At 38.7% G+C, this 27,788-nt stretch overlaps 1 protein-coding gene across 1 annotated transcript; it reads right to left on the bottom strand.

The window, feature by feature from the left end:
• Positions 1-284: 284 nt before the first annotated feature.
• Positions 285-27,329, bottom strand: CCDC169 (coiled-coil domain containing 169). Its single transcript, XM_086881568.1, is given in 10 exon segments — positions 285-475; positions 3,677-3,753; positions 7,055-7,108; positions 7,299-7,359; positions 7,361-7,401; positions 20,572-20,606; positions 20,702-20,818; positions 21,269-21,290; positions 21,292-21,352; positions 27,153-27,329. Coding segments are annotated over 10 exon segments (678 nt in total). The 5' UTR covers positions 27,260-27,329; the 3' UTR covers positions 285-372.
• Positions 27,330-27,788: the final 459 nt, after the last annotated feature.

Below are 27,788 nucleotides of genomic sequence, written 5' to 3'. Positions count from 1 at the left end.
GCCTGCCTTTTTCTTCTTGGCTGAGAGGTCAAACATGCTAGAGGCTTGTTTGTTTTCCATGGCTGTATAGTTCAAGGATCTACACAGTGTATAAAGACATTAAATATTCTCTAAGACTTCCAACACCCTCACACTCAGAATCACTGATATGAAGCAGAATGGAAAGGGTCAGAGATCACCAGTACAAAGATGGCAACTAGAAGAGAAATTCCATTAGGCTGAGGAACAGTTACACTAAGGCAGCCAAGAAGACATTCCAATCTGTGTCTGGCATTGCAATAAGACACAAATACTTTCATTTTCAATTTAGAAAATTTCAGTCAAATTAAATTTTTTAAAAAGTGACTGGAAGTTCTTGACATTAATATTACTTCAATGCTTTAGTTTTGGAAGCTGGTTCACTCCTACAGTAGTTTTAATTGATCATTTTTGAGGATAAACCATCTTCGGGTTTCCTGGAACACTGTGTCTTCCTCTGAAATAAAATGGGTGAAGTTAGTCAGCAAATGTCACATTGCCTGTAAGTTTTAACTGTTAAAAATGTGCATGCTTTCTACATTTGCATATCTGATTACTACTGTGAATTAATAAACCTGAGAAACGAAAAAAAAACAAGTATATTTCTAGGTTCGCAGGTTAGCAGAGCATCTAATTATTCTGCAAACTCAATCTTCATCTCAAAATTCCTGTTACCTAAGTGATGTCATTTGAAGAACATGAACAGAATACTAAATATTGGCACTAGGAGAGTGATAACTGGCTACAGAGACATTTTCATCAGTTAAAGAATTCCCACCAGAAAAGGGGAAAACACTTCATGTAGATGTAGTTACAGCTCTCTGCAGGTATTCCACCCTGGAGAGCCAGGCTCTTGAGCCCATGATCACCAGAAATGCCTGCAGGAGATGGTGCCAGCAGACTTTTGAAGTGGTACTTATCATGGATACATACACCATCTACATGAAACCAGCTAGAGCTCCATCTTGATCTTCTAAGAAATCACTGGGAATGTAAAAAAATCTCCAGGAAAAGAATGGTGATTCCCCAAGCTGGAAGGGTCATTCTCCTGACCAAGAAGCCTGCCTCTCTGCTCCTGTGCAACATCCCTTTGTTTCTCTTCCTGTTCATTACTGCAGAGGAAAGACGGCACTTTACATACTCTAACAACAACATACAGAATTTCAGTGTCTTTCTCAAGTAAAGGCATTTTGAAGGAAAATATATCACCACATCACACCATTACATTTGTCGTGATGCCCAGGTATGTGATAGAAGCTACAATGATGGTATCTGTGTAAGTTTCAAATTTGTAGGGAAAGAGCCAATGAAGTCAAACCTAGGGCTCACTAGTCTTCTTGGGATTGACACATCCTTTGTTTCAGTTCTTACAAGCAGTCTTGGTCTTGGAAAGGAGAACTTTCCCCATACAGATATGGAGCTACTTCTACTCAGAGCTGGAAGATCAAAATCCAAGACCCCAGTGTGCTCGATAATTAATTATTCAAATTCAAATCAGTTGATTACTCAAAACCAATTGATTAAACTGTAGATCACTGTACAGCTGGACAAAGCAAACAGAAAATGCCTGTGTGGAATTCTGCAGGCAGCAAAACCTCTTCCACCCAAAACCAGCTATACTTACAGGCTTAGAAGCCAGATAACTGCAGCAATGCAGTGTTGAAACTGAGCTAATAAGCCCCACCAAAAGTCTCAGTGCAACAGCAGGGGTCAGAATGACAATAAATTGGCCATTCAAATTGCATCAGAGATATAAACCATCAAGATATCCATGTCCTTCCAACTGTCAGCTAGCCTATCTTCTTGTTCTGTAATAACCACAAAAAGGAACTGCTGAACTTGCTTCTGTTTGGGATGGCCAGGAAACTGAATGCATCAACAATTAGTGTTCACAACTACTACCCAAAAATGTTTTCATTGTTGGTTTAATACACAGGTTGGGCTTTCTGTACCTGTTGCTATAGTTAAAACAAGCATTAACCAGTTTCTTAGTGTGGTTTGAATTCCAATGCAGCTATTTTGTAAAAGGGCAGCAGAGGTGAGATAAGAACTCTAGACAGAAAATTCTCAAATCATTCTCAAGAACATGTACTTCTTCTCTTATTTTACTGAAATTATTTCTCATTATTGTCAGCTTGAACAAACAACCCCCAGGCTATAAATCAAAGCATCATTAAAAAGGAATAATATAAAAATGGCTGTAGTGACCCTGTGATGTTTATGGGATGCATACTTATATTCTAATATTTTCTTAAAATACTAACTATGCCAAATCTCCGTTCTTACATTCATGTTGCCAGCAAAGATCAAAGTTTGTCCTGAAAGTTCTAAGTCACTGGTTATAAAAGCCAATCATTTGAAAACTAGGTGCTTTTATACTAAGGACATTTTAAAGGATGAAAATTTATCTTCATGTGTTTAAAGAACATTGAAAAGTAAAATAAATCCTCTTAGGGAAACTGGATTGAAAGGGGATATATATTTTGTTATACCACACATCTTCTGATACCAGTAGTTACAGGATACTTTATTTTCTTTTACACTTAATTTTCTTTTGTTTGATATAAAGAAAAATACAGAAAGACATTGTCATCAATTTCAGTGTAAGTAATGGTATACTAAAATGGACTGTTAAAAAAACCCACCATAATCACAGATCAGTGCTAACCCTCAGCAAACCTCTGTATCTGACTGATGATATTTAATCTCACTGCAGAGGCAGTGAATCCTCCTGGTTCTAGCTTTCTGACCTTCTCCATATGAACCATGTTAAATATCACCGGGGCCAGAAGTGATACAGCGGCATATGGGGCACTTCAAACCCACACAGTGCTTCTTATGTATTGAGGAACTTCAGTTATAGAAATGAATTCATATTGTACTGCATTAATTCATATTCTACTCATACCCTCTCCTGGAACATGAAGATTCACTGTTCCAGTTTATGAAATCCTATGATCCTGTGCTTACACAGAATGAAAGGAAAAGGCTGGTAAGCAAATTATGTCTACACAATATCATGTTTATAATCTACTCATTACATTTTTAGATTATCCAAATATATATTGTGTATGCGCATTTTAATAATATAGGTAAGTGAGATAATATAGGACTGTGAGATGCTAAATACATAGAAACCATACTAGCTTAGGAAGTCTCCAAATATAAAGTATTTGGGAGAGTTTCAAAATTAAGTATTGTATCTGCTTACTTCCACACTTTTGTAGGCACCTCTCACTGGAGGCACGTGACTGGGTCCAACAAACTTTTGATATACTCCCTATATTCCTCACACTTTATATTCTTAACTAATTCAGTTCAGTTAAAAAATAAATCTCCAATTTCAAGCTTATCCATGAGTATTACAATCAGAAATTAATTTTATTTCTATATATCTCAGAGCAGGTGGATAGTTTTCAAATTTATATGCCTAACCCATATAACTAAACAGAAGTCTGTTAAACAATGATTTAAACATATGAATTTTCAACATTTGCATTAAATAAAACTGATTGAAAAGCAATATAAAAATTATGTTAAGTAATGTCAGTGGGATTATGCTGTGATATTCATCATGAACAGAAAGCTGCAATGTTCAAAACATAGTACTTAGCAAAAAATAATAAACCAAAAAACAGGGAATATAAAGGAAATCTACCTCAGTATCCGTTTTTCTCCTTTGCCAGTCACAGCATCTTTTTGTTGCCTTTCAATAATTTTAAGTTTAGCTGAGACCTGCAATAGCCAAATTTTTATAAAACAAGTTAAATCCTAGCCACAATCACAGTTACAGAAGTAAATAGGATTTGCACAGATCTACTTTATCAAAGGCAAGAAATTTTTGTACTTGAGGAACTCCAGTGTTAAGGATGATGGCTAGTATAATTTATTACCTTATCATATCTGAGGAGATGTGATTCTGTGACATATGAGGCAAGAGCAATGCCAAGGTTGCCTTCACTGTTTTTTTAATTTATATGAATATTGAGTGCTAGCATATATGATTATTATCCATAGCGTTCTTTTTGCTGGTACAGTTTACTCCAGGCCTATCCCCACTAAAATTAGCCATTGTTGTACAAGCAGCTTTCCTGCTGCAGCGTTCTATAACCCTGGGCCTTTTCTGCAAAGAAATCCCAGTCACAAGTTGGATCCAACTATGCTAGCAACAATTCATGGCAAAAATCTGGCCTGAAAGAATGTCCTTTTAAAGAACCACTATAGCTCTTCTTTGCTTGGCTCTCACATTGATTTCTGAACATCATCAGAGAGTGCCTTTAAGATCCGTGGACACCAATCCTAAACCAATGCTTTGCCGATTAAAAACAAAACAAAAAAAAGCAAAAAAGAATACACCAGAAGCCATTGGTGCCTCTAGCATAAGTTCTCAAGGTTGTGAAATTTTTAATTTATTTAATATTCATTTAATTTTAAATTTATTTTAAAACTATCATTTAAAACTGAATACATCCTTATGGACCAGACAAGACAAACATCAAAAGCGTTCAAAATATAAAAGAAAAGCATATAAGCACTCAGTAATAAAAAGGTTAATAAAAGAAATTGCTGCTCAGAAGCATCTTTGTCCTCTGTTTCTGCTACAGGCTTCAGGAGGGATCCAAAACAAAGCAGGAAAAACCTAAAACACCTGGTATTTTTTAATACCTACCAGAAAAAAACTTTCATCCTATGATTTTTTTTCTTACTGAGAGCTATTAAAAAATTACAAACATAATGAGAAAAAACAAAGGCTTGAAAGAACACTACATCCATCCTCTGTAAGTGAGAGGGTGTCACTAGGATACATTGTTGTCACAGGATAGCAATACCCTGTGGTATATTTACTGTGCAAGGTATGGAAATTCTTAGCCTATGGGTAAATCCTTCTAACTTAACCACAGCCAATATTAGTGTGCAGACTCTAGAACATTGATATTTTAATACAGTTGAAAATCTGTACTGAATGTACGTCTACTTCTGCTTCTATTGCTAAAGTGAACTGTTAAAAGAGATATGCAGATTTTAAAATAATATAAAAGCCAAATCAAAGTCATGGCAGAGGAAGACCTGTAGGGAACAGATAAACCACTGATCCTTCTGAAATCAACAGTAAACCACCAAATTACAGAATATCTCAAGTTGGAAGGGACTCATACGGATCATCAGTTCCAACTTCCTGCTCCTTGCCGGACTACCTAAAATTAGTGTCATCCAGATGCTCTTTGAAGTCTGACAGGTTTGGTGCTATGACCAATTCCCTGAAGATTATGATCCAGTGATTGACCACCCTTTCAACGAAGACCCTTTTACTAATGTTCAATCTGCACTTCCCCTGATGCAGCTTCATTCCCTTTCCTCATGTCCTATCACTGGTCACCACGGAGAGGAGATCAGCATCTTCCCCTTCTCTGCTCCCCCAGAGGAAGGTGTAGTGTGGGGTGAGGTCACTGCTCAGCAATCTGGTCACCCCTCAGCCTTCTCTCATCACAGCTGAACCAGCGAAGAGACCTCAGCTGCTCTTCATAAAACTTGCCTTTGAGGCCACACCACACTGTTCACCCTGTCTGGAACACACTCAGGTAGTTTGATGCCCTTCTTAGACTGAGGTGCTCAAAACTGCACACAGTAGCTGAGACATGGGGGTGACTGCCCTGCTCAGGTCAGCAGTGTACAAGGTAGGTGTTTAACGTAAGCTACTCACTTAGGCTCTGCTTAGAGCTCAGGAGGAGGGACAGAAAAGTCCCTGGGGAAATTAATTTCATCTTGACCTAAAACAGATGTGATACTTTGCACCTTACACATGATTCTTTCTTCAGAGATTACAGATGATTCCTCTACACCTACTTTAGAATGGCTTATTGATTTTTAGAGAGCTAAAGATAGGAATATTAATCTGAAGATTATTTTGCTCTCATATGATACTGAAATCATGAAAATAAATAAGTAATGCTGAAAGTATAATGCACTAACCTTGAGTGTGGATGGCAAAATCCTAGACCCCAATGCCTCACTATGCAACATGCCAGTGCATATACCCCACTTCAAATGGTGTTTTACAAATATTTAAGTGTTTTTACAGGGAGCTGAACATAGGCACTTCTCTCGCTAGCATGTTCAGTAATAAAATCTGCTTTTATTTTCTTTCTTTCTCCGGAAGTTCACAGTTTCACTGCTAATGTAAAGATATTAACAGTTATCATGAGCATTTCCCAGGCTTTTTCTTGGTTTCATGCTGGAAAGTTCATTTAAGCAATTCTTTTAGATTTCCCAAAGTAGCAATGAACCATGTAAGGGAATCAGTTGCCCACTGTGCAAACACATGGCAACATTGCTAATTACAGGCTTTCACCCCAGTTAGCTATGAAAGGGACTCAGTGGCAGCAATTCTTGAATATCACACTAAGCTATTACTTTTACATTATTTAGGAATTTAGAGCTTTTCTAGAATAAGAAGTACTGTAAATCTTTACAGATTCCTTTACAGGTTTCTCCAGTTTGTAGGATAAAATTCCATGTATTACATAACTTGCAGCAAAAAAAATTAACCTGAAAAAAACAAAACAAGGTGTCTTATCCCTCTTTTATGAAGTTAACGGAAATATGTGTTGTATTTCATTCTGAACTGGTCAGATAGCTTGTCTTTAAAAGAAAAAAAGGAGAAATATGAAAATAAGCAATTACTACTTAAGGTGGATTTCACTGCTACTGATAATTTGCTTCTGTTCTGTTCAACTGCACAGCACTCTTGTGACTAATGGATGGCCAAGCATCAGAAAATTGCTTCAGTTTTCCCAGTTATGGGCACTTTACTATGCTAGGGAACACAAACTCCAATGGAGACAAAAACAAAAAGAAAGTATTTAAAATAAATTGTACAGTCTTTCAATTTATGAGTTTTAAATTTTTAAAAAGCAGCCTTTGTAACATATTTGGTATACAAATGAAATGATAGAACACCCTGATCTAATGGCATTAACATGTATTGTTGTTATATTAAGAAAGCTTTAAAAGTTACTGGGTCACACGGGTTTCTTACCTGTAAGATCTCTGAGAGGTCCGTGAGCCGCTCATCATTAACTTTGTGGTAAGCCTACAGTTAAAACGATATATGGGCTATCATTAAGCACAAATTTTAAAAGCTGAATCATACAGAAAATTCAGATACACAGCAGAGACTTTCTTCAGTGACACATTTTTTGAAACTATTCTACTGTGTGTTCCACACAGTGTCTGTCACACAACATAACAGCTTTTACAGTCTAGAGGGATGGAGTGATTACAAACCTTTGCTTCTTCTAAGGTTCCAGTCTAAGTTCATAGTCTTTTAGCTGATTCTGGAGACTTCTCTTCTTCCAGCTGTTTAAGGACCCTCTTCAAGGAACCCTGTGGTTATGGTAAATAAAGCAGTGCTTTTAAACTATTTCCATTCTCTATAAAGATGTCATCACCATGGTCCCTATTCTTCAAGCATTATGATGTTTGTCATTCTCTTTGTTTCCTGTACATCTTTTGTTTTTATGCTTCTGGCTGGCACACTGCAGAGACAAAAGCAATTAAGCATATGCTACAATTATCAGCTATGAATTGCACATTTCCACTGTGTTAAAAAGATGCAAGTACAGTTTTCCACACTGCTGCTCCCTGGCATTTTAACAAAGTCATCTTGTGGTGACCAGTCAGAATTGCTCCTTTGCTCTGACCAAAATTTCCCCTCGTGGCTCTTTTTTGGTAGGAAGATTTCACATCTTATGAGCACATCCATTTTCAAAACACTTGCTGAGAGAGCTGCTGGACTGGTTGAAGAGCCACATGGGACATCAAAGGTAACTCACACCAATTTGGCTAGGAAGCAGTGCTTTGTGGAGAGACTGTCTTAGGTGTGCAGCTATCTACCTTGTCTGCAATTGGAATGAGTAACAGCAGTAGAGTCCATTTCTGGTTGCTGGCACTGGCCAAATCTTTGCTTGCTGTCTAACGGAAGTAAAACACATACCCAAGCAGGTGCTCCTCTACTCCTAACAAAGGAAACTGATTTTCATAATCCCATTCATAATTTGATCCATTCCATCCAGTAAAGACATTATTATACAAGTCTGTAACATAGTTTCACCCTCCAAGTTCAAGAACACTGTATTATAACAAAGAGGAATTTGGGCAGACATGTCGGGAGGCCTGTGTGGATGAACAAGTAGCTCCTGAACAAATTCAAACATAAGAAGGAAGCCTAGAGTGGGTCAGAGAGGGTAGAAACATAGATTGGTATTCTGGGAGGAATACTAGGCTTGTTTGAACAGTCAGGGATCAGTTTAGGAAAGCTACAGCCCTGACAGAATCAAACACAGCCAGGGATGTCAAGGGCAACAAGAAAAGCTGCTATAGGCATGTTAGTGATAACAGGAAGTCTAGACAGAATGTGTATCCTTTCCAGAGAATAGATTGAGAGTGGTCTTTAGAAGGACAACTCAGGGATGTTGGCAAATGAAAATCTTGGCATGATCTGGCAATGTGGCTTGCAATCCAGAAAGCCAGCTTTGTCCTGGGCTGCATCAGAAGTGTGGCCAGCAGGCTGAGGGAAGTGATTGCTCACCTCTGCTCTTCTCTCTTGACATCCCACCTGGAGTACTGCATCCAGCTCTGGGGCTCCCAAGATAAGGATCTGGACCTGTTGAAGCAGAGAAGGACCAGAGAAGGACCACAAAAATCACAGGGCTCAAGCATTTCTCCTCTGAAGACAGGCTGAGACAGTTGGGGTTGTTCAGCCTGGACAAGAGAAGGCTCTGGGGAGACCTTATGGCACCTTCCAGTACCTGAAGAGGGCCTACAAGAGAGACAGAGAGGGACTTCTTACAAAGGTATGTAGTGACAGGACAAGGGGTAATGGCTTTTAACTGAAAGATAATAAGTTTAGATTAGATATTAGGAATAAATTTTTTACTGTAAGAGTGGTGAGGCACAGATACAGGTTGCCCAGAGAAGTAGTGTATGCCACATTCCTGGAGGTCTTCAGGGCTGGATGGGACTCTGAGCAAGACAATCTAGTGTAAGATGTCCCTGCACAAGGCAGGGGGACTGGAGCTAAATGGTCTTTAAGGTCTCTTCCAACCCAAAACATTCTATAATTCTATTATTATTATTCAAGGTCAGTTTACAGCTGTTTGTTCTTGTACTTGAATGTGCTGTAAATAACTGTTCTTCCTCCCTGGTGTTTGTCCCCTGCATGTATAGACTGAAGACCTGAGCATCTCTTTTCCACATTCATTTTACTAGGATGATTATGATGAACTTGCAAAAATTACCTTTCACATAGCAGGCTGTCCTTTCATTGAATCACCTCAGTAACCTCTTTGTACACCAGGCTGGAGCTCAACCTTCTTGTGGCTGGAGGACAGAACTAGCCTACAGTATACAGTACTCCAAAACCCATCTCACTGCCTTGAACAATATCAGTGATTCTATTTCTTTACCTATATAAATTTTAGGATTGCATTTTCCTTTTGCACAGCTGCACAATGATGGCTCACAGTCAACAAGGCATCAGCTAGAATAACCAGATACTCCTCTGCAGTTGTATTGGTTTTCAATTCAAAACATAATTTCTTTACTATTTTCTAAATCCTTTGGCATACACTATTAAATTTTACTCACCTCTTTAATAATCTAGCCTTCACTGTCTTTCTTTTTCTAAACCACATCCAGATCCCAATTATTTTATATAATTGGTTTCAGGAGAGAGATATCACAATCTAATTCTACTTTGTGTATCAAGGTCATGCATTAAATATTAAGATTCATCATAAACCTGGTCCTGGAAGACCTCTGCTTGTACTCTCCCAGCAGACTCCTTCACTAATCACTGCTATCATGTTCCATTTGCCAGCTCTTTACTCCTTTAACAAATCTACTCATTTTCATTTTCTCCAAATTAATCAGTCACTTCCCATGCGACATGATATCTTTATCAGAGGTCACAGTGAACAAGATTACTGTATTTATAGTGACAACAAATGTATTGTTTTATCACAAAATGTCAACAGGTTTGCCCACCGTGAGCCCCTTTTATTATATCCATATTTCAATTTCACTTTGCAACACCTATTCCTCTCTTTATCTTAAAACTGAAAAAAGGTGCTTTTCTCCAGCACATGTTTATTAGAACTACTTGTTATCAGATCAGTGATGTGACAAGCCAGTTCTTTCAGAATCCTGAGACATGGATTACCCATTTCCCTCATTTTAAGTGTACCCATCTCTTTGAGTTTTCCTTAGGATTTCATTGTTGTAATTTCTTCTTCCAAGCACTTACTGACATTAGCTATTTTTTCCTTTCTCCTGCATTTTATTGTTTCTGCCTTTACTTAAAACTTAGGCAATATATACATGTTTAGTTTAAAGTGAATGAATTTATGATCACTTAATCTGACAGATTTTTTGACTGGCTTTTCTGCAATGTTCTTGTAGATTTTAAAAATCAAAATAGCACTGTGACCTTTTTATCTGCTATTTTCTGATAAAATATGTTAATAATTCATTGAGTTTTCTGCCTCGTCATTATTAGCACTTGGTTTTTAGTCTTTACTAGTCTAACATATGATACAATTTCTGTCAGTAGTCTATAATAGTAGTCTATATTATATCCAAATTCATCCATCCAAATATTATATTTATATGTATATTTGACAGGAAGGATGAGATTCAGTCTGAGGTGTGTGTATCTGCATTTGAGTGTCCAAATGTGAACTGAATTCCTGCTAAGAGTCACAGTGAAGACAATCAATGATGTGCAGTTATACATTCAGCTAAGCAGCTAAGGAGCTCAACTCAGTTCCACCTGAGCTGTTCTAGAGAGTCCAAGATGTTCACATGTGGCAAATATCTCACATGAATTACATAAAACACGTCCTTCTGGAGCAGTAAAGGGCTACTGTGCACTGAAACATCTTCAAGACTCTTTGCTTACATAGTTATTCCACTGAAGATGCCAACCAAATAAATCTAGATACAAATCTCTTTACTCAGCTGACTGTAGTAATAAGACCTGTAACTGCCTATAGTAGGAATTAAAAGACCTAGCAATGAGGTAAACATCTACATGTAGAAAAGCAAATATTTAAGAGAGTCATATTTTATCAATGAACATTTCAATATTATTTCCCAATACCATTGTGACTAAACTTTGTTTTCCAATCCATCCTCAAGATGAATTCATCCAAACAGCTGATGATGAAAGAATCAACAACATTATTGTCAAAGTCTCTCACATCTGCTACATACCATGTCTATCTCTGTTTTGTTCTTTCCTGCTTTCCTGTCAAGTGTGTACCTTTAATACTTGTTATGACTTCATGTCTTTGCTATCAATGTTACTACATTCCTAGTCAGTCAGGTTCTTCCATTTGTTTGCTCAGGTCCCCTGTGTAAAATAAATATCTGTTTCAGAATTCTTTTTTTTTTTTTTTTAATTTCTAACACAAGCACCTCCTTAGTCAAAACAGATGAATCCTTTCCTTTCTGTACTGATTACTTGACCATTCCCTTAATAATCTGTTATTTCTTCTCATGACCTTAATGCTTTGCTAGGCCTTTGTTTACCAGATTTTCCTGGTAAGCACTGAAACAAGATAACAATTCTCAAAATATTTTCCCCTTCTTTTTCCATGGGAATTTTTATATTTTTTCCTATTTATCATGCTAGTCTCAAATCCTGAAGGCCAGCATTCATATATGGTTTATATCTCAAAGAGTTTATGAATGCTTGCTGTTGGTAAAAAAGTTACATCTGCCTGTTTTAAGTCTCCAGTCTTTTCTAGCATCTGCAGATTATTGCAACTTTTATTCTTTTGCATAATTTTCTGCATAACATGTTACTTATTTGGCTACAAATTTTATTTTTAATTTTAAAAATTCTGTGTTTCATGAATTTTTCCCTAGGAATAATTTCTGTTAAAATCAAGATTTTGCAGGAGCATAGCAGAAGGCACAGTGCTTTTAAAACATGTTGGGAGAGAATAACCCCTCCCACTGTTCAAAAGAAAAAAAGAGATACAGAAGAGATGCATTTTTGAAGAGTATTTTTCCCCTGATTTAACTGTTGTTAACTTTAATCTGTTACAACAGACATACTGGAGACATGAAAAGACTTGAGGGGTAGTTGCAGGGTTTTTTCCTAATTAAAGCAGAGGTACCTTGGATGCAGATGAAATCTTTGTCCAAATACAGAAGGTTCCTACAGTCAATTCAGGCAATGTTAGCCAATTTAAGGAGAAAAAGTAAGCTGCAGATTAAAGAGATTTGGCTTAATTCCACTAGGGTCATGTGCTATTTCATTTCAGCATCAGTGTCTCTACAGAAGACAGAGAAGACCTCAGCACTGTTGAATTAGGAAACTAAATTTTTTTGCCTTCTTGACCTCACTGCACAGTAAAGATTATAACCATGTGACAGCATATTTTGTACAAAATCTTTTGTACAAAGACTACCTACTACATATTTTGTGTCACCACAGGAAGTTCAAATACAGTAAACACAAAAGTTCATGCTGCTCTCCTGACTTGTTCTATGTAAATCCACAACACACTGTTTATTTCTTTACTAGATTGTCCATCATTATGTAAGACAGCAAGAGTTGGTGCTGCAGCTGTTACTTACAACAGAGCAATTCGGTATCTCCTCAGTGATGGTACTCATCTAATTTCTTTGAGTTCTTTCACTTACAAAGTAAACTACTTTTAGATCTTTTTTTGTTAGTCCTTTCAGAAGCACTGTCTATTTTTTGCTGCCAATGCAGCTGGTCCACTGCAGATGCCTGGGCATTCATTCAGCTCTGGAGCAAGGATGTTATCCAAATGCAAGCAAACAAACCATGCATTACACTGCTTTTGATGAGCAAGCAGACGGAAATAGGTTGGTAACATGACTAAAAGTACACAGTTACCTCAAAAATTGTAATAAACAAAGTTGCCCAATGGTCATCCCTCTAACAGGGCATAACCTGGCAAGGATGCTCTACACATACTACCTGGGGAAGAAAGCCTCCTCTATCTAATAGCCTAAAATTTAACCCAGAAATAAACTAGCTGAGTTACATTTTAGTCCTCTGCTTCCCCAAGAAGCTTGCATTCTCATATCTCATAGCCTGAGAATGCCCTTGCCACCATCATACTTAACCAGTGCTGAGACAATTATTGAAGCCAGGCAGTCAGTGAGTCAGAGACACAAATATTTGCATGGAGGGAGATGGAAAAAGTAAGAAAGACTGAAAGGTCATGTCTATTTCTGCAATGAAGGCAGGATTTCAGGCACACTTCTTGGGTTTTTCTTACCAACCTGCTGTAGGTTTTCCATCTCTAATATGCAATCTGTTTGAATCCCTATCTAGCTGCCTTTCTCACAGCTAATACCTAGGAAACTTGTTGAGCTAACCCAGCCTGAGAACTTCTATTTCTGCATCCATGAACCTAATTGATGACATAGAGCTCAGTATGGCAGCATGGAAGTTCTTGTGGAAATCTTGTAACACAGATGTTCCTACCCAACTAAAAGACCTCCCCAAGTCCCCAAACACTATAGAATGCAATTTAAAAACCAAGCACGAAGAAACTTTAAAAGACAAAACTTCAGAGACGTTCTAGAGGTCTACATTAGTCAGGATTGGTTATAAGTTATCTCCCACTCCTACCTTCAAGGCAGTTATAGGGGAACTAGCAGAGTCTTTGTATGTCTGAAGGTTTTAGCTGCTGTACATCAATACAAATCAAGAAGTGAGAAACAACAGCATATCAACCCAGCCAAAACATTAAGATCTGAATTTGCCTTTCCTGAATTATGTGGGAAGCATGCAGAAAGAAATCTCAGCAAAAAAGTTTCAATTTTCTATGCTCATGGTTGTATAATCAGCTTAGTGCTTCATACTGTAAAACAACACAAAATAACTTAAACCACACAGCAACACTGACTTATAGCATCATGAAAAAGCCTGAAAACAAAGCAAGGACCAGTGAGAGCTCAAGAGAACCAGAAGGAGATTCCCAGCTATACAGATTTCCCCCAGAACAAAAAATTGTCTACAAAACTCCAGGATGAACCAGTATGTTAAGTTCTGGAGAAGCTTTATAGAAATAGTTTAACTGAATCCTGAATTAATTTTTTTTTTTTTAAGATAGATTCATTACAAGTTCTTCTACTAAGCCTTGAATAGAGGGACATTGTATGGCTGAAAGAAGGCATAAGCTGACTAAGGCATTTAACCTGAATTTAAGATCCTTAATCATCCTTACATCATCCATGTCAAACCACTCTGAGCAAGCTGGCAAAAAGCAAAAAGACACTGAGATTTTAAATGAATACTTCCTTTATATAACAGAATTTTATGGTGCTTAGCGTGATTCACTCTCAGAGCAAAGACAGATTAATCTTGTGTCCAGCAATGATGAAGCCCAGACTTTCACAAAGGGTACACCAATTCTCCAGTTCTCCTTTTTCCACCATTTCATTTTCACTTGACAGAAGTTACACATTTGGCTTAATATTGCAAGAAAATGAAATTATATGGAAAGATATTGCCAGTGAATTTTAAAGCCACCCATACAAGATTCTGGATTTTTCCTTCTCCTGCTCAGTGGCAACAGAGGTGACAATTTCTAACAATCATTTCACAACAGACAATGTGACAAATCCATGACATCATCAAGAAGCTCAAAGTTGTTTTCATCAGAGCCCTGCTCATGCAGTCTAAGGATCCTTATGGAAATTTGCTTCCTCTTTAATTTTTCTCCATGATTTAGAACAGAAGCAATATATCTGTCAGTTGTGCAGGAAAAAAAAAAGTGACACAAGAAGGCTTTTGCAACCCATGCTACTTGATGTTTTTAACTAAATTAATTTTTTTTAGAAAATAAGCCCCCTTCCCTCCAAGACGAGGAGCTGACATTCATCAGGTGACTTAACTGAATCTTTAGCTTATCATTTTAAACTCATTAGTAGCAAAACCAAATAATACTTAGTTTTACTGAACTGAAAATTGATTTTAGATTGGTATCAATAAAGGAAATTTATTTAGATTGATATCACGAGTCATACATTGCATAAAAAATTATACCTGAAAATTATTTAGAATAGCATACTTCTTCATGCAACATGCACCTGGATCCTGTAAAAGCGTCAGGGCAGGCGAAGAAAGGCTCCCTGCACTTGCCTAAATGCCAAGTGCCCCCTTGTGGTCAGCATCCAAACCAGACCAGGAGTGGAACCGCTTTAGTGCACTGCAATAGGGGTGGGATGCTCACTCCCTAAATCCTTATTTCAGTGGTCCCTACACAGTGCTCACAGGGGTTATGCGCTGACTTGGGCAGGGGAAGTTAAAACGGAGACCTCCAGCGCTGTGATTCAGATTGACAGAAAAAGGCATTACTGATTCAGAAATGCCTCACTTGGCATCTTCTCCTACTAGGCCTGAAAAGGGCTGGATTCCTTAGACATTTTCTCTGGAAGATATCCCAGAATCCCCATCAATTGCTAAGGAATTCTTGAGAACAGACAGATAGGGATGTCACTTGGCTCTTTTTTCTCTGATTGTTTTCTTTGAAACACGAAGTGTACTCTGCCTCTGGGCACACCACAAAGGGATTTGATTAAAAGTCTCCTGGTTTGAGCAAGGCCACCAGGAGAAACAACTAACTTTGAAAATGGATAAGAAAAAAGGTCTCTTGGAGGTATTCAAAGTATTTATTTGAGGTCAAATGAAAGGAGTAGGAAGGGGAATTCTGTGGAGAGGCAGGATAACACCTTAAGGCAGTCACACCAGAGACAGAACTTTATCCAAAATATTTCCAAGTTTCATGAAAAGGATTTCTTCTTTCCATAGAGTCACCAATTACTTAACCCAGGAAGAGCAGCAAGGTTCATGTAAGAGTCGCTTGCCAGGAGAATTGTCAACATTTCCTATGCCATTATAAGTGCTGATGTTCCCTATAGGCAGTTATCAACACCTAGTGAAATACAAAGTCTTCACTGCATGTTTTCACAAACCCAAGATTCCCTTCCTGTCATATTGCAATCATGTATGCCTCCAGTGTGACAGTGCCACACATTCTGCTCATAGTTTAAGACTGACAGCAAAACCCCTGAGGTGGTTGTGTTAGGCTATCAGTTCTGTGGACCCTGTCCTTATAGAGAGGCAGCTTTGCAAAGCAAGTATCTGACCCTTCGTGTCAGAATTTTCTCCTCTGTGGTGCTGGACATTATGAAAAAATGGTGATTTATCACAGAAGCCCTGGTTCCTGGGCTAATCTTAACTAGAGCGTTGCTAAGGCAATGCTATCAGGAGTGTGCTCTTCTGAACTGATTTTGCAGTATGCTTTTCAGTATTTGCATACTAAAGCTGCTATCTAGGGATTTGCTCTTGCAGAAATGGTGAGAGAGAAAGGATTAGTTTTCTTTCTGCTTATATGGGAAACTATGCTTAGCAGAGAACATGTATTTTACCAAAACTCATTTTATGAAAAAAATGCAAACAAATGAAAGCAACATGTTTAAAAGAAGCAAGTAAAATTCACATCTTGTTATACTTGAGAGAGAGTACATTCCTTCTGTAATTATTTCTGAAGTACTGTATGACATTTGTATTATTCATTGGGACATAAAGGAAATAAACAGTTTTCACTTTTGGAACTCCCTTGTGCTTGTCACTGTTATATTTAATCTGCCCTCAGTGCACAAAAATTATTTCATAAACCCTGGCAGTAAGAATTTCTGTGTTCAAGGTATTGGTTCTGCATTTATTTCTATATGACATCTACATGATTTTTCTGAACCAAAAAAAAAGGATTATCTCATATCAGTATAAGGACTTCAGAATGATAACTGTATATAGAAATGGTGTAGGGGTGTTTTTAACAGAAAGAAATTATTCATCAGTACAATTCTAATTCCATAGCAAAAATAGTGCAAGCCATCTGCAACAATTACTGCAATTTTTCAGCACAAAAAAATCCTCTGTGCTTCCTTGTTCATCACTCCAGAATTTGCATTTGTATTCTTCTCTTTCATTCAGGTTTTTATAGCTTGCTGACTGCCAAGGTCCCTGATGTCTAATCTCTTTTTTTTTTATTTTCCTTGTAGTGCTTGATATCAATAAAGTATTTTAGGCTACCTATGTCTAAATAGGTTGAATTACTTTACAGACACGTTTTTCTCCCTCTTTTCACTATAGCAGGACTTTAAATGACTAGCTTGAGTGAGCAAAATCTCTCTAGCATCTTTTAACTCCTCTCTTAAATACAGCTGATTTTGTTTAGCAAATTAGGAATAACCATAATTATAATTTTAAGTTTCTTGGGAAAATAGGTTATAAATGCTTGAAAATAAAATTTAATTTTCTAAATGCATTGCTCAAAACAAAAACTACTGTCTACTGCAGCCACATTCAAGAAATTGTATCATCTTGCTGAAAGAACCACATTTCAATCTTTCCACAGTTTCACACAATAACAGAATCAACCTTTCTGGGATCATCAAGTCCAACCATTAACCCAGCAGTGCCAAGTCCACCACTAATCCATGTTGCCAAATGCCACAATATGTGTCTTTTAAATATCTGGATGGTGACTCAACCACTTCCCTGGGCAGCCTGCTCCACTGCTTATCAACCCCCTCAGTGAAGAAATCTTTCCTATGCAATGCACTTAGGATGTATATTTTCATATAGGAACATATTTCCTATTCATATGCAACTGCAAGTTGAAAGCTGAATATCACAGTGTACTTTTGATTTTACAGACACACACACAATGCTTTATATACTCACTCTCAGCATTTTTCCTTTGAGCAAATGTATATTGATGACTGGCTGAAAACACTTTATTTTCCTACCACTCACATCTGCTCTTTATTCTCATCTGTGAAGCTAAATATTCCCCCCTAATACCCTGAACAACTCTCAAAAACCACAAAAGAATTTTAACAAATCTACATCCTTGAAGACCACAAAAAAATTATCTATGTATTTTTACCAATGTTTTATCTTCTAAAATGATATATATAAAAAACAAAGTAGCTCTTCATTCTCCATGAGTATCTGTAAATAAACACTGACTTTTCTGATGGAGTCAGTTAAAACCAAAACCAAAAAACAGCAAAGCCCACATAATACCTCAGTATTTTTCTACTTTTTCCATCTCCCAAAAATCAAAACAAGGAAAAAATGAAACATTTAATTAAATTCTTAAAGCACTTTCCTTTCTGGTTAGCAAAAACTGGAAGAATGAGAGAAGGACCTGAAACTGCATGGCATAGCAAATGGGCTCCACACATTCCCAGGCTTCACTAAGTGAGCCTAGGACACTTCAAGCTCTCCTCTAGACTCCTCCTGCCGGTACGAACCTTCCAGTTGGGCTGGCATTCTTCCCTTTATGGGAACAGTAATCAAACCTCTCAGAACCATGGCTCATTAGTGAGGAGGCAATGCAGTATTTAGCGGGGATTAGAAATGTACTGGATTGTTGGGAAAGGAGATTATCTCTCTGGTAATGCCTCCTGGAGTGACTGGCAAGGTGTAGGTTAGGAGAGTACTGGCAACAGGGTGGAAATAAATACTTGTGATACTGTTACTATGCACGCCAGTCTGTGCTTTACCAGGTTGACAGGAATAACATGGCCCAAAGCAGATTCTGCTGTAAATTTTCTAGATCAGTGTTCTGTCTTCAAGACTTTTCTTTGAACATACAACATAATCCCAGTTGTATTTTCAGATCAACTCAGTGAAACAGGAAAGTGGGATGGGGAAGATTCTATTCTTTTTTTAATTGACTGTTAGAGAAAAAAATCTTGCCTACCTACAAAACACCATGGTCTCTAGGACAACACTAAAACTGGCAGAAATGTCAACTGTTTGAAAGCCATGGGTCAGATCAGAAAAAGCAATTAATTATTCACACCATGCTTACAGTAGATAATTATCCTTCCCACTAACAGAGCATGCAGCCTCCTCTAGGGTCACTAAACTCCCTTTAATCTTCAGAATCTGAAGGACCAAAAAACGTCAGAGGGTAATACTTCTGTAAGGATAAGCAACAGGAATAAAAATTGTAACAGCCCTGCTTCATAATGTTCATTATCCTTGCTTGTGTTACAAGGCATTATTGCGTCCTTACCTAGCTTCCCTATTTCTAAAAGTGGTAAGAAGCAGATGACAGGCTAAGGAAAAAGCAATTCTGAATCTAAAATCATTTTTACTTTATTTACTACCTTGGAAGACAAAATGAAGATAATATTTGCTGGGGATTTTTTCCTGCCATTTTCTCCTCAAGATTGCAGAAAAAAATATTTTATGCTGTGTTGAAATAAAGGACATGAAGTATGAGTGATTAAGGAATAAAATTTTAAAAATGGAAAGAGATACTTCCTTCAGAAATGCAAAAATTTACTGTAAAATGAGAAGTTTTCCTGTGACTATATTATGCAAAACGTTACTGCAACTATTTATCTAGGTTATCACAACTGATACAAAACTGGGAGTATTGGCTGATAGAGGATTGCATTGCCATGCAGAGGGGCCTTAAGAAGCTGCAGAAATAGACAGAGAGGAAACATGTGGAGTGGAAATGCAGTCCTGCCCTTGGAGGAGAAATAATCCTAGGCACAAGTATATGCTGGGGCTGACTGGCTGGGAAGCAGGAACAGAGACAATGACTTTGGGGTCCTGGTGAGCAAGGTGGCCCCAAGAAATCAATGCACTCTTTCTGCAAGGGCGGCCTGTGGCTGCCTGGGCTGCATTAGGAAGATGCTGCCAGCAGGTTAAGGGAGGTAATCTTACCCTTATCTTTAGTGCTTGTGAGATGTATCTGCAGTGCCAGATTCAGTTCTGGATTCTTCAGTACCAGAATGATATGGACTCCCTGGAGCAAGTCCAGATCCAGTTCTGAACTCTTCAGTACCAGAATGATATGGACTCCCTGGAGCAAGTCCCAATACGGAGCCATGAAGATGATTAAGGGACCGGAGCACCCGACAGATGAAGAAAGGTGGAGAGGTCTGCAGCTGTTCAGCCTGTGGAAAAGAAGGCCTAGAGGTTCTTATCAATGTGTATAAATATGTGATGGGAAGGAATGAAGAAGAGGAAGCCAGGCTCTTCTAAACAGTGCCCAGTGACAGCTGGAATTCCATTTGGTCACAACTGAAGACATTTTTTACAGTGAGAGTGGCCAAAGACTAAATGATTCCAAGAAGTTTAATGTTTCTATTTATTCATAGATCTAGTCCAGATATTCTATATCACATGCATTACTGTAGATTCAATTATAAAACCTTCACTCGGGAAAAAATTTCACTACATAACTCTTCCCAAAATATTCAGGTTTTATTACTTCCTACTTAAGGATTTTACTCTACATTTTATAAGCAATTGGATATATGAAACAATAAAAACATAAACAGAACTGATTGCTTTGGCTTCGAGACCAGGCTGCTGCTATTTTTTGTCATGAAAAAACCAAACACTACACGAGTTTTCCAACTAGACTGTGATTTGTTGTTAAGCCAACTAAATGTCATAGTACTTACCACAGGCATTTTATCAAAGGGGCAAACAATGGACAGTTATCTACAAACAAGCAAAAAATTGTGACCTGTTGATATAATTTCAACATATCTAATCATCACTAATTATATTGAAAAAGTTATGAATAGCCATTTCTACCTGCTGTATTTCCACAAATAAGCTCCACCTTATCTCAAAGAATATTAATTTGCCTTTCCAGCTGTTTTTCCAGTTCTATTTGTGTTTCATATCTGGTTTTCCATTCATTATCTTAAAAAACAAATACAGAAGTACTGTATTTCCCAGATTAGTTAATGTCATTTTAAACAAAAGCATTTTTTAAAACTGTTCCTTTTAACTAACTGGAGACTGAGAAAGTCTTCACTTAGTAATCCTCATAACAAGCATCTTTGCATATAAAAGAGCTTGAAAATATAAATCAAGGAAAATTTTCACTAGGCTTACTGTGGTCAGAATAATAACCAACTCTGTGAATTCATATTATTCATAGTTTCATTAATAATTAACAAAAAAAAGCTAGCATGGCCACATGTAGCATTTCTTAATTTCACATGTGAAGCACCGCAGTTTTAATAGTCATGTTTGAAAAGTGAAAATTGAAATTTCCAAATAAAAAATTGAATCCCTGTAGGTCCTTCCCAAAATAATTATTTTTCTGGATTTCCTAAGCAATTAGCAAGACTGTTGTAATTCACTTACTTTCATTTTCAATACTGTTAAGACTTTTTTTCCAGTTCTGTTACAGTGTTTTTCAGTTCAAATATTGAGCTTTCAAGCATCTGCCTGTGGTATTAAAAGAAGTCAATAAATTGCTACAATAGACAATAAATGGCTCTTGTACTAGTCCTATTATTGAAATTTTAAAAAATCAAGTCAAATATATTTTTAGAAGAAGTATCTATTGATCATTCCCATGTAGTTACATTATCTTGTCTATTTTTAAATGTATTTTTCTCTATGGTTACAATGCCTTTAAAACAATGAAGCATTTCTACTTTATGAATAAAATTACTTCCACAAAAACCCAAGACATTTCCTAAAATAGAATAATTTTCTAGCCAACCATCAGAATTTAAAAAAATGTAGACGGAACATTGACCCTAATTTTACATCTAAAAGAAGATGCCCAATGAGTATGTTCTTTAAAAGAAGAATATGTCTGAGAGATGTGCTATTTGAAATTCTGAATTCTTCATTTTGACTTACTGCTCAATGATTAGTAGTCATTTCCTAAATTGCATATATATCAAAACCAATGGAAACAAATGATGTTTTATGACTATTAGGAAAGAAAGTGAGTAATTAAAGTCAGATGAGTGTTAAAAAATAATACAGGACCTGAAGCCACCATTTTTTAGGAAACTATATTCTTGCCCATTGATTAATTCTTTATCTTGTATATTCAGCCAGAAAGCTGAAAGATACCATGAAAACCAGGCTCTTTCTGCCTTGGAAGGTATGACCAGAAGCAGTAGGTAGCAGGGGACTTTGATGAGAGCACAACCCACCTGGCATGCTTCAGACAAGGTGTTGGGTGATTCTCATGCTTCCAAGTGGCCAGATGGTAGTTCAGTGTCTTAAAATGAACCCTGTGATCTTGATCACATCAAAAGGACATAATTGGTAAATTATTAACCATATTCATGCTTTGAGGAGATGTCTATGGAGAAATACTCCTGCCTGTGAGGTCTCAGAAGTCAGAAAACATCAGGATATGTGCAAGCAAAAAACACAATGCATGAAAATGCAGAGGCAGCTTGTAGTTTTGTCCTTTAAAGTTAAGTTTGGAAGGCAAACGTCTCAAAAAAACAGTCAATGGTTCTTGGGTACCTCAATTTTTCAGTGCCCAAATTGAGATATTCCAACAGAACTGAGAACACAAACTGTACAAAAAAGGCCCTTTGGGAAATGCTTTACAATACCAATAGGCTGTAATATTTTGGGGGGTGAGGGGGGAGTTTAAAGGAGAGCTTCCATTGTCAACACAGATACTCATTTTCTAAACATGTCCATAAGAAATGCTCTTCAAGAAGTAATTATCTAACCTCTGAGAAACCAAAGCTCTGATGACAGAGATTGATTACTGAGAAATTGCATCACCTCTTGAACTCCTTGTGCTCGAATTCAGTGATGTTTCTTCATAGCTTGAAACAACAGACTTTAACTGCAAGCTAGAGAAGCAAACCAACTGCTTATATGGAGTTGAACAGGTAAGCTTGGAATCAGGAGGGATGAAGAGCTGAAACAGTGAAGAAATATAAAGAGTAATTTAAGGTAAGCCAAGTTTGTTTTCAGTGAAAGAGACATGCTGGAGAACAGTAGGACAGACATCTTGAACGGCAAGGCTTCCAAACCCTCCTTGCTCCATTGTTCTTTTTGTCTTTACCAACAAGACAGAGGGGGCATATTGGCAAAAAGTAATGACAGGACTGGGAACTTGCTAGAGACAAAAAGGTCAAACACAGCCAAAGATAGCATTGAAACATGCCTCAAAAACCTTTAGATGCAGGAAAACAAAAGGAAATCTGATTGCTGCTGCCTGTTTTCTCCAACTCGAAATAAAAGGGGCAGATGGCTAGGAAGAAGAAAGACAAAATTTTACTACATTGCTGCTATCATTTCAACACAAATAGATAAGGTTTCTGCAAAGCAGATTTCTATCAACTTCTCAGAGCTTGGAAAAGAGGAAATTATGATGGCAGTGAGTGCTAAAATGGGATTTTTTGAAAGGAAATAACACTGAAAATTAGAAACAGTCAAAGCTGTAACCAGAGCTGAGCTGTATCAAAATGAAATTGTTTTCATTTTCAAAGAAATGTTAAGTAAGTGCTTAGATGTAGAGGAAAAACACAGGAAGAATGAGTTCTTTAAATCCAGGTATTCCAGTTTTCAACTTCTGTTACCATTCCATGACTATATACAAAGTTTCTTTTATTAGATTTTATTATTCTTTCTGCACCATTAACAAAATTTGATGCCAAATTCCAATTATATTTTGTTCTGATGAAATATGTACAGAAATGGCAAATTGTCAAGTGTAACACTGTAATTGCTACACTGACAGAAAGCCTTTTTTCTATGTGGCAACAGGAACCGTTTTCTTTAAAAAATATATAATTGTTATTAAACATTTAATATTCCCATAGCACCCAGAATGTATGCAGGGTGAAACTGCTCTATTTTAGGCAGTGTATAAAATGCAATCTCTGCCCTGACAGAGAAGGGATATAGAACTAAATCACTCTGAGTGGCTGTTAAGTATTCCTGTGATTTAATGTATTGGAGTATTTTGCATTTCTGGAGTTATTTCTAATTGTGATAGGAAGTGAAGGTCATGCCACGTATCTGTTACAGTGAATTTAATGAAGCTGCCTACCTGCCCAGAGACTTGGTCTGTGCTTAGAGGGACTGAACTTTTTACCTAAAACTTCACCTGTTAAACATGATTAGACTATTCAAGGCCTATAAATCTTCTCCATGTCAATGGACAATTACAGTCATCACAGAAGGAAGCCTGTAAATCCTGAAACCTCAGATTTAAGTCATCATGAGAACCTAACCACATGCTTGCATACTAAGCATAAAAAAAAACCCTCCTGTGAAGAAAATAAGAAAAAAATGTGCAATTCAGATAAGAAAGCTCTGATTGAAACAACAAGAGAAAAAGAATGCTAGATTTCTTTTTAAGGCTATCTACAGGTGTTATTTTACTTGACAATGGCAGCCACTTAGGATGAAAACCATTTTCCTGCAGGTTTTGCTGCCCAGGTCTGGATATCTGGAACGTGTATCAGGCTGCCTGAAGCGATTTTCTATTGTCAAGAGAGAAACTCAGGAGAAAAGTCAGAAGAGGCTCAGGGCAAGTCATCAGCTCTAGGGCATCAGCTCTATAATATGGCAGATCTTTACTGAGTCCTGTGGAAGATAAGAGGCACAGATGCCTTCAGAATCTAGGAACAAAGCAGAAACAATATTGCACAGTGCAGGGGCATCACATGGAAGAGCACACACAGTATTGAAAGCTACGGACTCCTGACACTTGCAGTCAGCAGAGCCCTGGGAAAATGCTGCAGCTTTCCTGGCAAGGAAAGCCATAGGAAATGAAATCCCACAAGCTGAAGTAATATAAAGTTCCACCAACATTATTAAGTAGCTGAAATGCTTATGTCTTTACATTGACCTCTTTGTCTAATAAGAAGTACGCTGCAGTATTATATGCCTTCTCTCTCTCCCAGAAACATTTGCCATGACATTTCCCAATCAAAATGTGTACTGAATCTTGATCACAATACAGAGCCAGATTTGAGCTTTCACTACAGTCAGAAAAAAATCTGAAAGATTTCACAGTACTACATCCACAATCATTGAGAATCAGTAGGTACATTAGGAACAGACCCCTTATGGACAGGGATGATTCAATTTACTCTATGAAGTAAAAATCTCTTCTTCATGACCGCTAAATGACAGTAGTAGGTGGGCTGTTAGCAAACTGCCTAATTGGCACAATAATCAGATAAGCCAGTAAAAAGATGACAAGGGTGAGATGGCAGTGAAGGAATGCAGACATCTATCTGCATCTATCATCCTCAGCTTGTTTTCTATCCAAGGGAGAGAAACTGGCACCTCCTAGGGTGTGAGTCATCTCATGCTAGAACAGCCAGGCAAAGTAGGGCAGATGAATCACACCTCAAAAAAGCTTTTCTGTATTCATTGACTATACATGCCACTGGTTTAGATAGAGATGTCTAACGAGCCTGGTCATTGGCAATTAAGATCAATACATAACTCCTGGGAAATAGACAATAATAATATTGTTTATTTGCACACAAAGAAAATAGTTGTAGAACCCACCTGGAACTGAAAGTCTTTTACTGTCATGCCATCACCATAAAGGTTTTAATTAAATATATATTTTGCTTTTATCCATAAGTAAGTCACCACAACTCAACTTTTTACCTGAATACCATTAATATCAGGATCATATGCCAGATAAAAAAAGTGGTGCATGTAGAGGACAACTTATCTCTTTACCCTGAGACACTGCTTACTCAGATTTATTAAAGGTGATTTGCTTACACGTCAGTGCAAGTATGTCCAAGCTACTTTTTGTGCCATTTTGAATACATAAGGTGCCATTTTGACTCTGTTAGTACTGGGTTTTCCCCTTCCATCAATGAATGAACATTTCATACAACTGCAGGACTAGTTTGAAGAGGTCTGCAGCTCAGGCACTGAAAGAAACTGTTCAGGCAAAAAAAACCACTATGAATAGAATGCTTGAAAATGGAATGCAAATGTAAATATTAAGGGTCTGAATTATGGCAGCACAGGAGCTTCTAACATTTCCTGTTTTCATTTATTGACACTCAAAAGGCAATCATGTTGTTTAACACAGGGAAAAATGTGTAGCTTCCTAAGCAAACTGGGAAAAAAAACCCCAAAAAACCACCAGGCATGAGCATCAACAATTATCACAGCACTGAAACAGCTGCTTCTTTAGCAAGGGAACTGACTGCTATCAGGAACAAGTCCTCATCCCTGCAAACTGCATGCAGAGATTGCACACCTTACCTAGAGGTCTCAGAGGTATTTACTGACACTAGAAGTAGGTAAAATCCAGCTTTCCACTTTTACCCAACATTGTGGAAGGAAGAGTACACGAAGAGAATCTCGTCCATTTCACTCGTCTTCCCCCAGCAAGGCATGCACCCGTGTAAATGTCTTCTTTGTTCTTCCCCATAGTGGCTTCCCAGCCCAGTGTACTGTGCTTGCCTTGGATACATTTAATCCCCTCCGTAGGAGGTGGTATGGGACTATGTTTCAGATTTGTGATGAAAACTGTGTTAATAGCACAGTGATGTTATAGTGTCGAGCATTGTTTACACTGGGTCAAGGCCTTTTCTGCTCCTCACCCCTGGAGTGAGAGGGCTGGGGGTGCGCAGGGAACTGGGAGGGGACATGGCCAGGACAGCTGATCCCACTGATCAAAGGGATATCCCATATATATCATGTCATATTCAGAAATAAAAACTAGGGTAGTGGGGCTTTCTGGGGCTGCTTTCCCTCGGAAAAGGCACTGTCCTGCTGGTGGTTTTTGCCACCAAAAGCACCTGGAGGTTTTTGCATCTGTTGCTTTTTTGGGGGTTGTTTCCTTTTTGTTGTTGCTGGTCCTTTATAGTTATTAAACTCTCTTTGTCTTGACCCGCGAATTTTCTCTCTTTCCCCATTCCTTCCTTCTCTCCCCCATCCCACTGGAAGGAGAGGGAGCGAGCGGCGAGCTGCCTGCTGCGGTTAACCACTCCTATCTCCCCTTTCGGCTGACATTATTTATCCCGCTTCTTCGGGCTCCTCGTGCCTCTCGCATCCCTTGGGCCAGCCCTTCCCGGTGCCCAGCAGAGCCAGCGGCGCTCCCAGCACGGCCGGGCCGCGCTGAGGGGCTCCGGGCAGGCCGTGGGCCCAGCCCGCGGTGGCAGCGGCCATTTTGCCGCAGGGAGACGGCGGGAGCCCCCCACGGGCGGTGCTGCGGGGCCGCGCCCGGAGCCGCCGCCGTGCCCGGCCTCGCCGCGTCCCCCGCCGGACTCACTGCTTCCGCCTCTCCCGCCCCAGCTCCAGTGCCAAGCGCTCCGGCTCTGCCGCCCGCCGGCCGCCTTTCCCCATTGCCATTGCCGCCGCCGCCCGTCCCGCCCGCATCCCCCGCGTCGCCGGCGTTGCGCGGGGTGACGGCTGCGAGCGGCCGGCGGAGCCCGAGGGAGCGGCGCGCTGAGGCCACCCCACCCCCGGCTCGGGCACCCTTTTCCCCGCAGTCGCCGCGGCTCTCCCGCTGCCGGGAAAGCCGAGGGGGGAGACGGGTTGCCGGGCGCCCTCGGCAGCCGGCACCTGCCCGGCCCCGATGGCGCCGCCCCGTCCCGGCCGCTGCTGTCGGGGCCCGCGTTTGACGGGCTGTTCTGCCCTCTGTCCAGCGAAATGCCCAGCGTGGACTCGGGCAAAACCAGAAACGGATGGGGGAAACAGGATACAGCTTAGGCCCGGTTGAGAGTTTTGGCTCTGTAGGTTCAACTGTCTGATGAACTTTTGGTGACCTAGGGAAACACAAATGTGTGCACATTTTTTCAAATACTTGTTTTGGATGGGAAGTAGCAGGATTTTACGTAGTACAATTTTAAGTAGACGTTGTGACCCACTGCAGGCCTATGGAACCTGGCCTATGGCGCGCCCAGCC

The sequence above is a fragment of the Cyanistes caeruleus genome, chromosome 3, assembly GCF_971803275.1.
Source record: "Cyanistes caeruleus chromosome 3, bCyaCae1.hap1.1, whole genome shotgun sequence".
NCBI classification, from domain to species: Eukaryota; Metazoa; Chordata; class Aves; order Passeriformes; family Paridae; genus Cyanistes; species Cyanistes caeruleus.
Note: the sequence above shows the minus strand (reverse complement) of the source record. Positions and strands in the feature narration are given on the sequence as shown.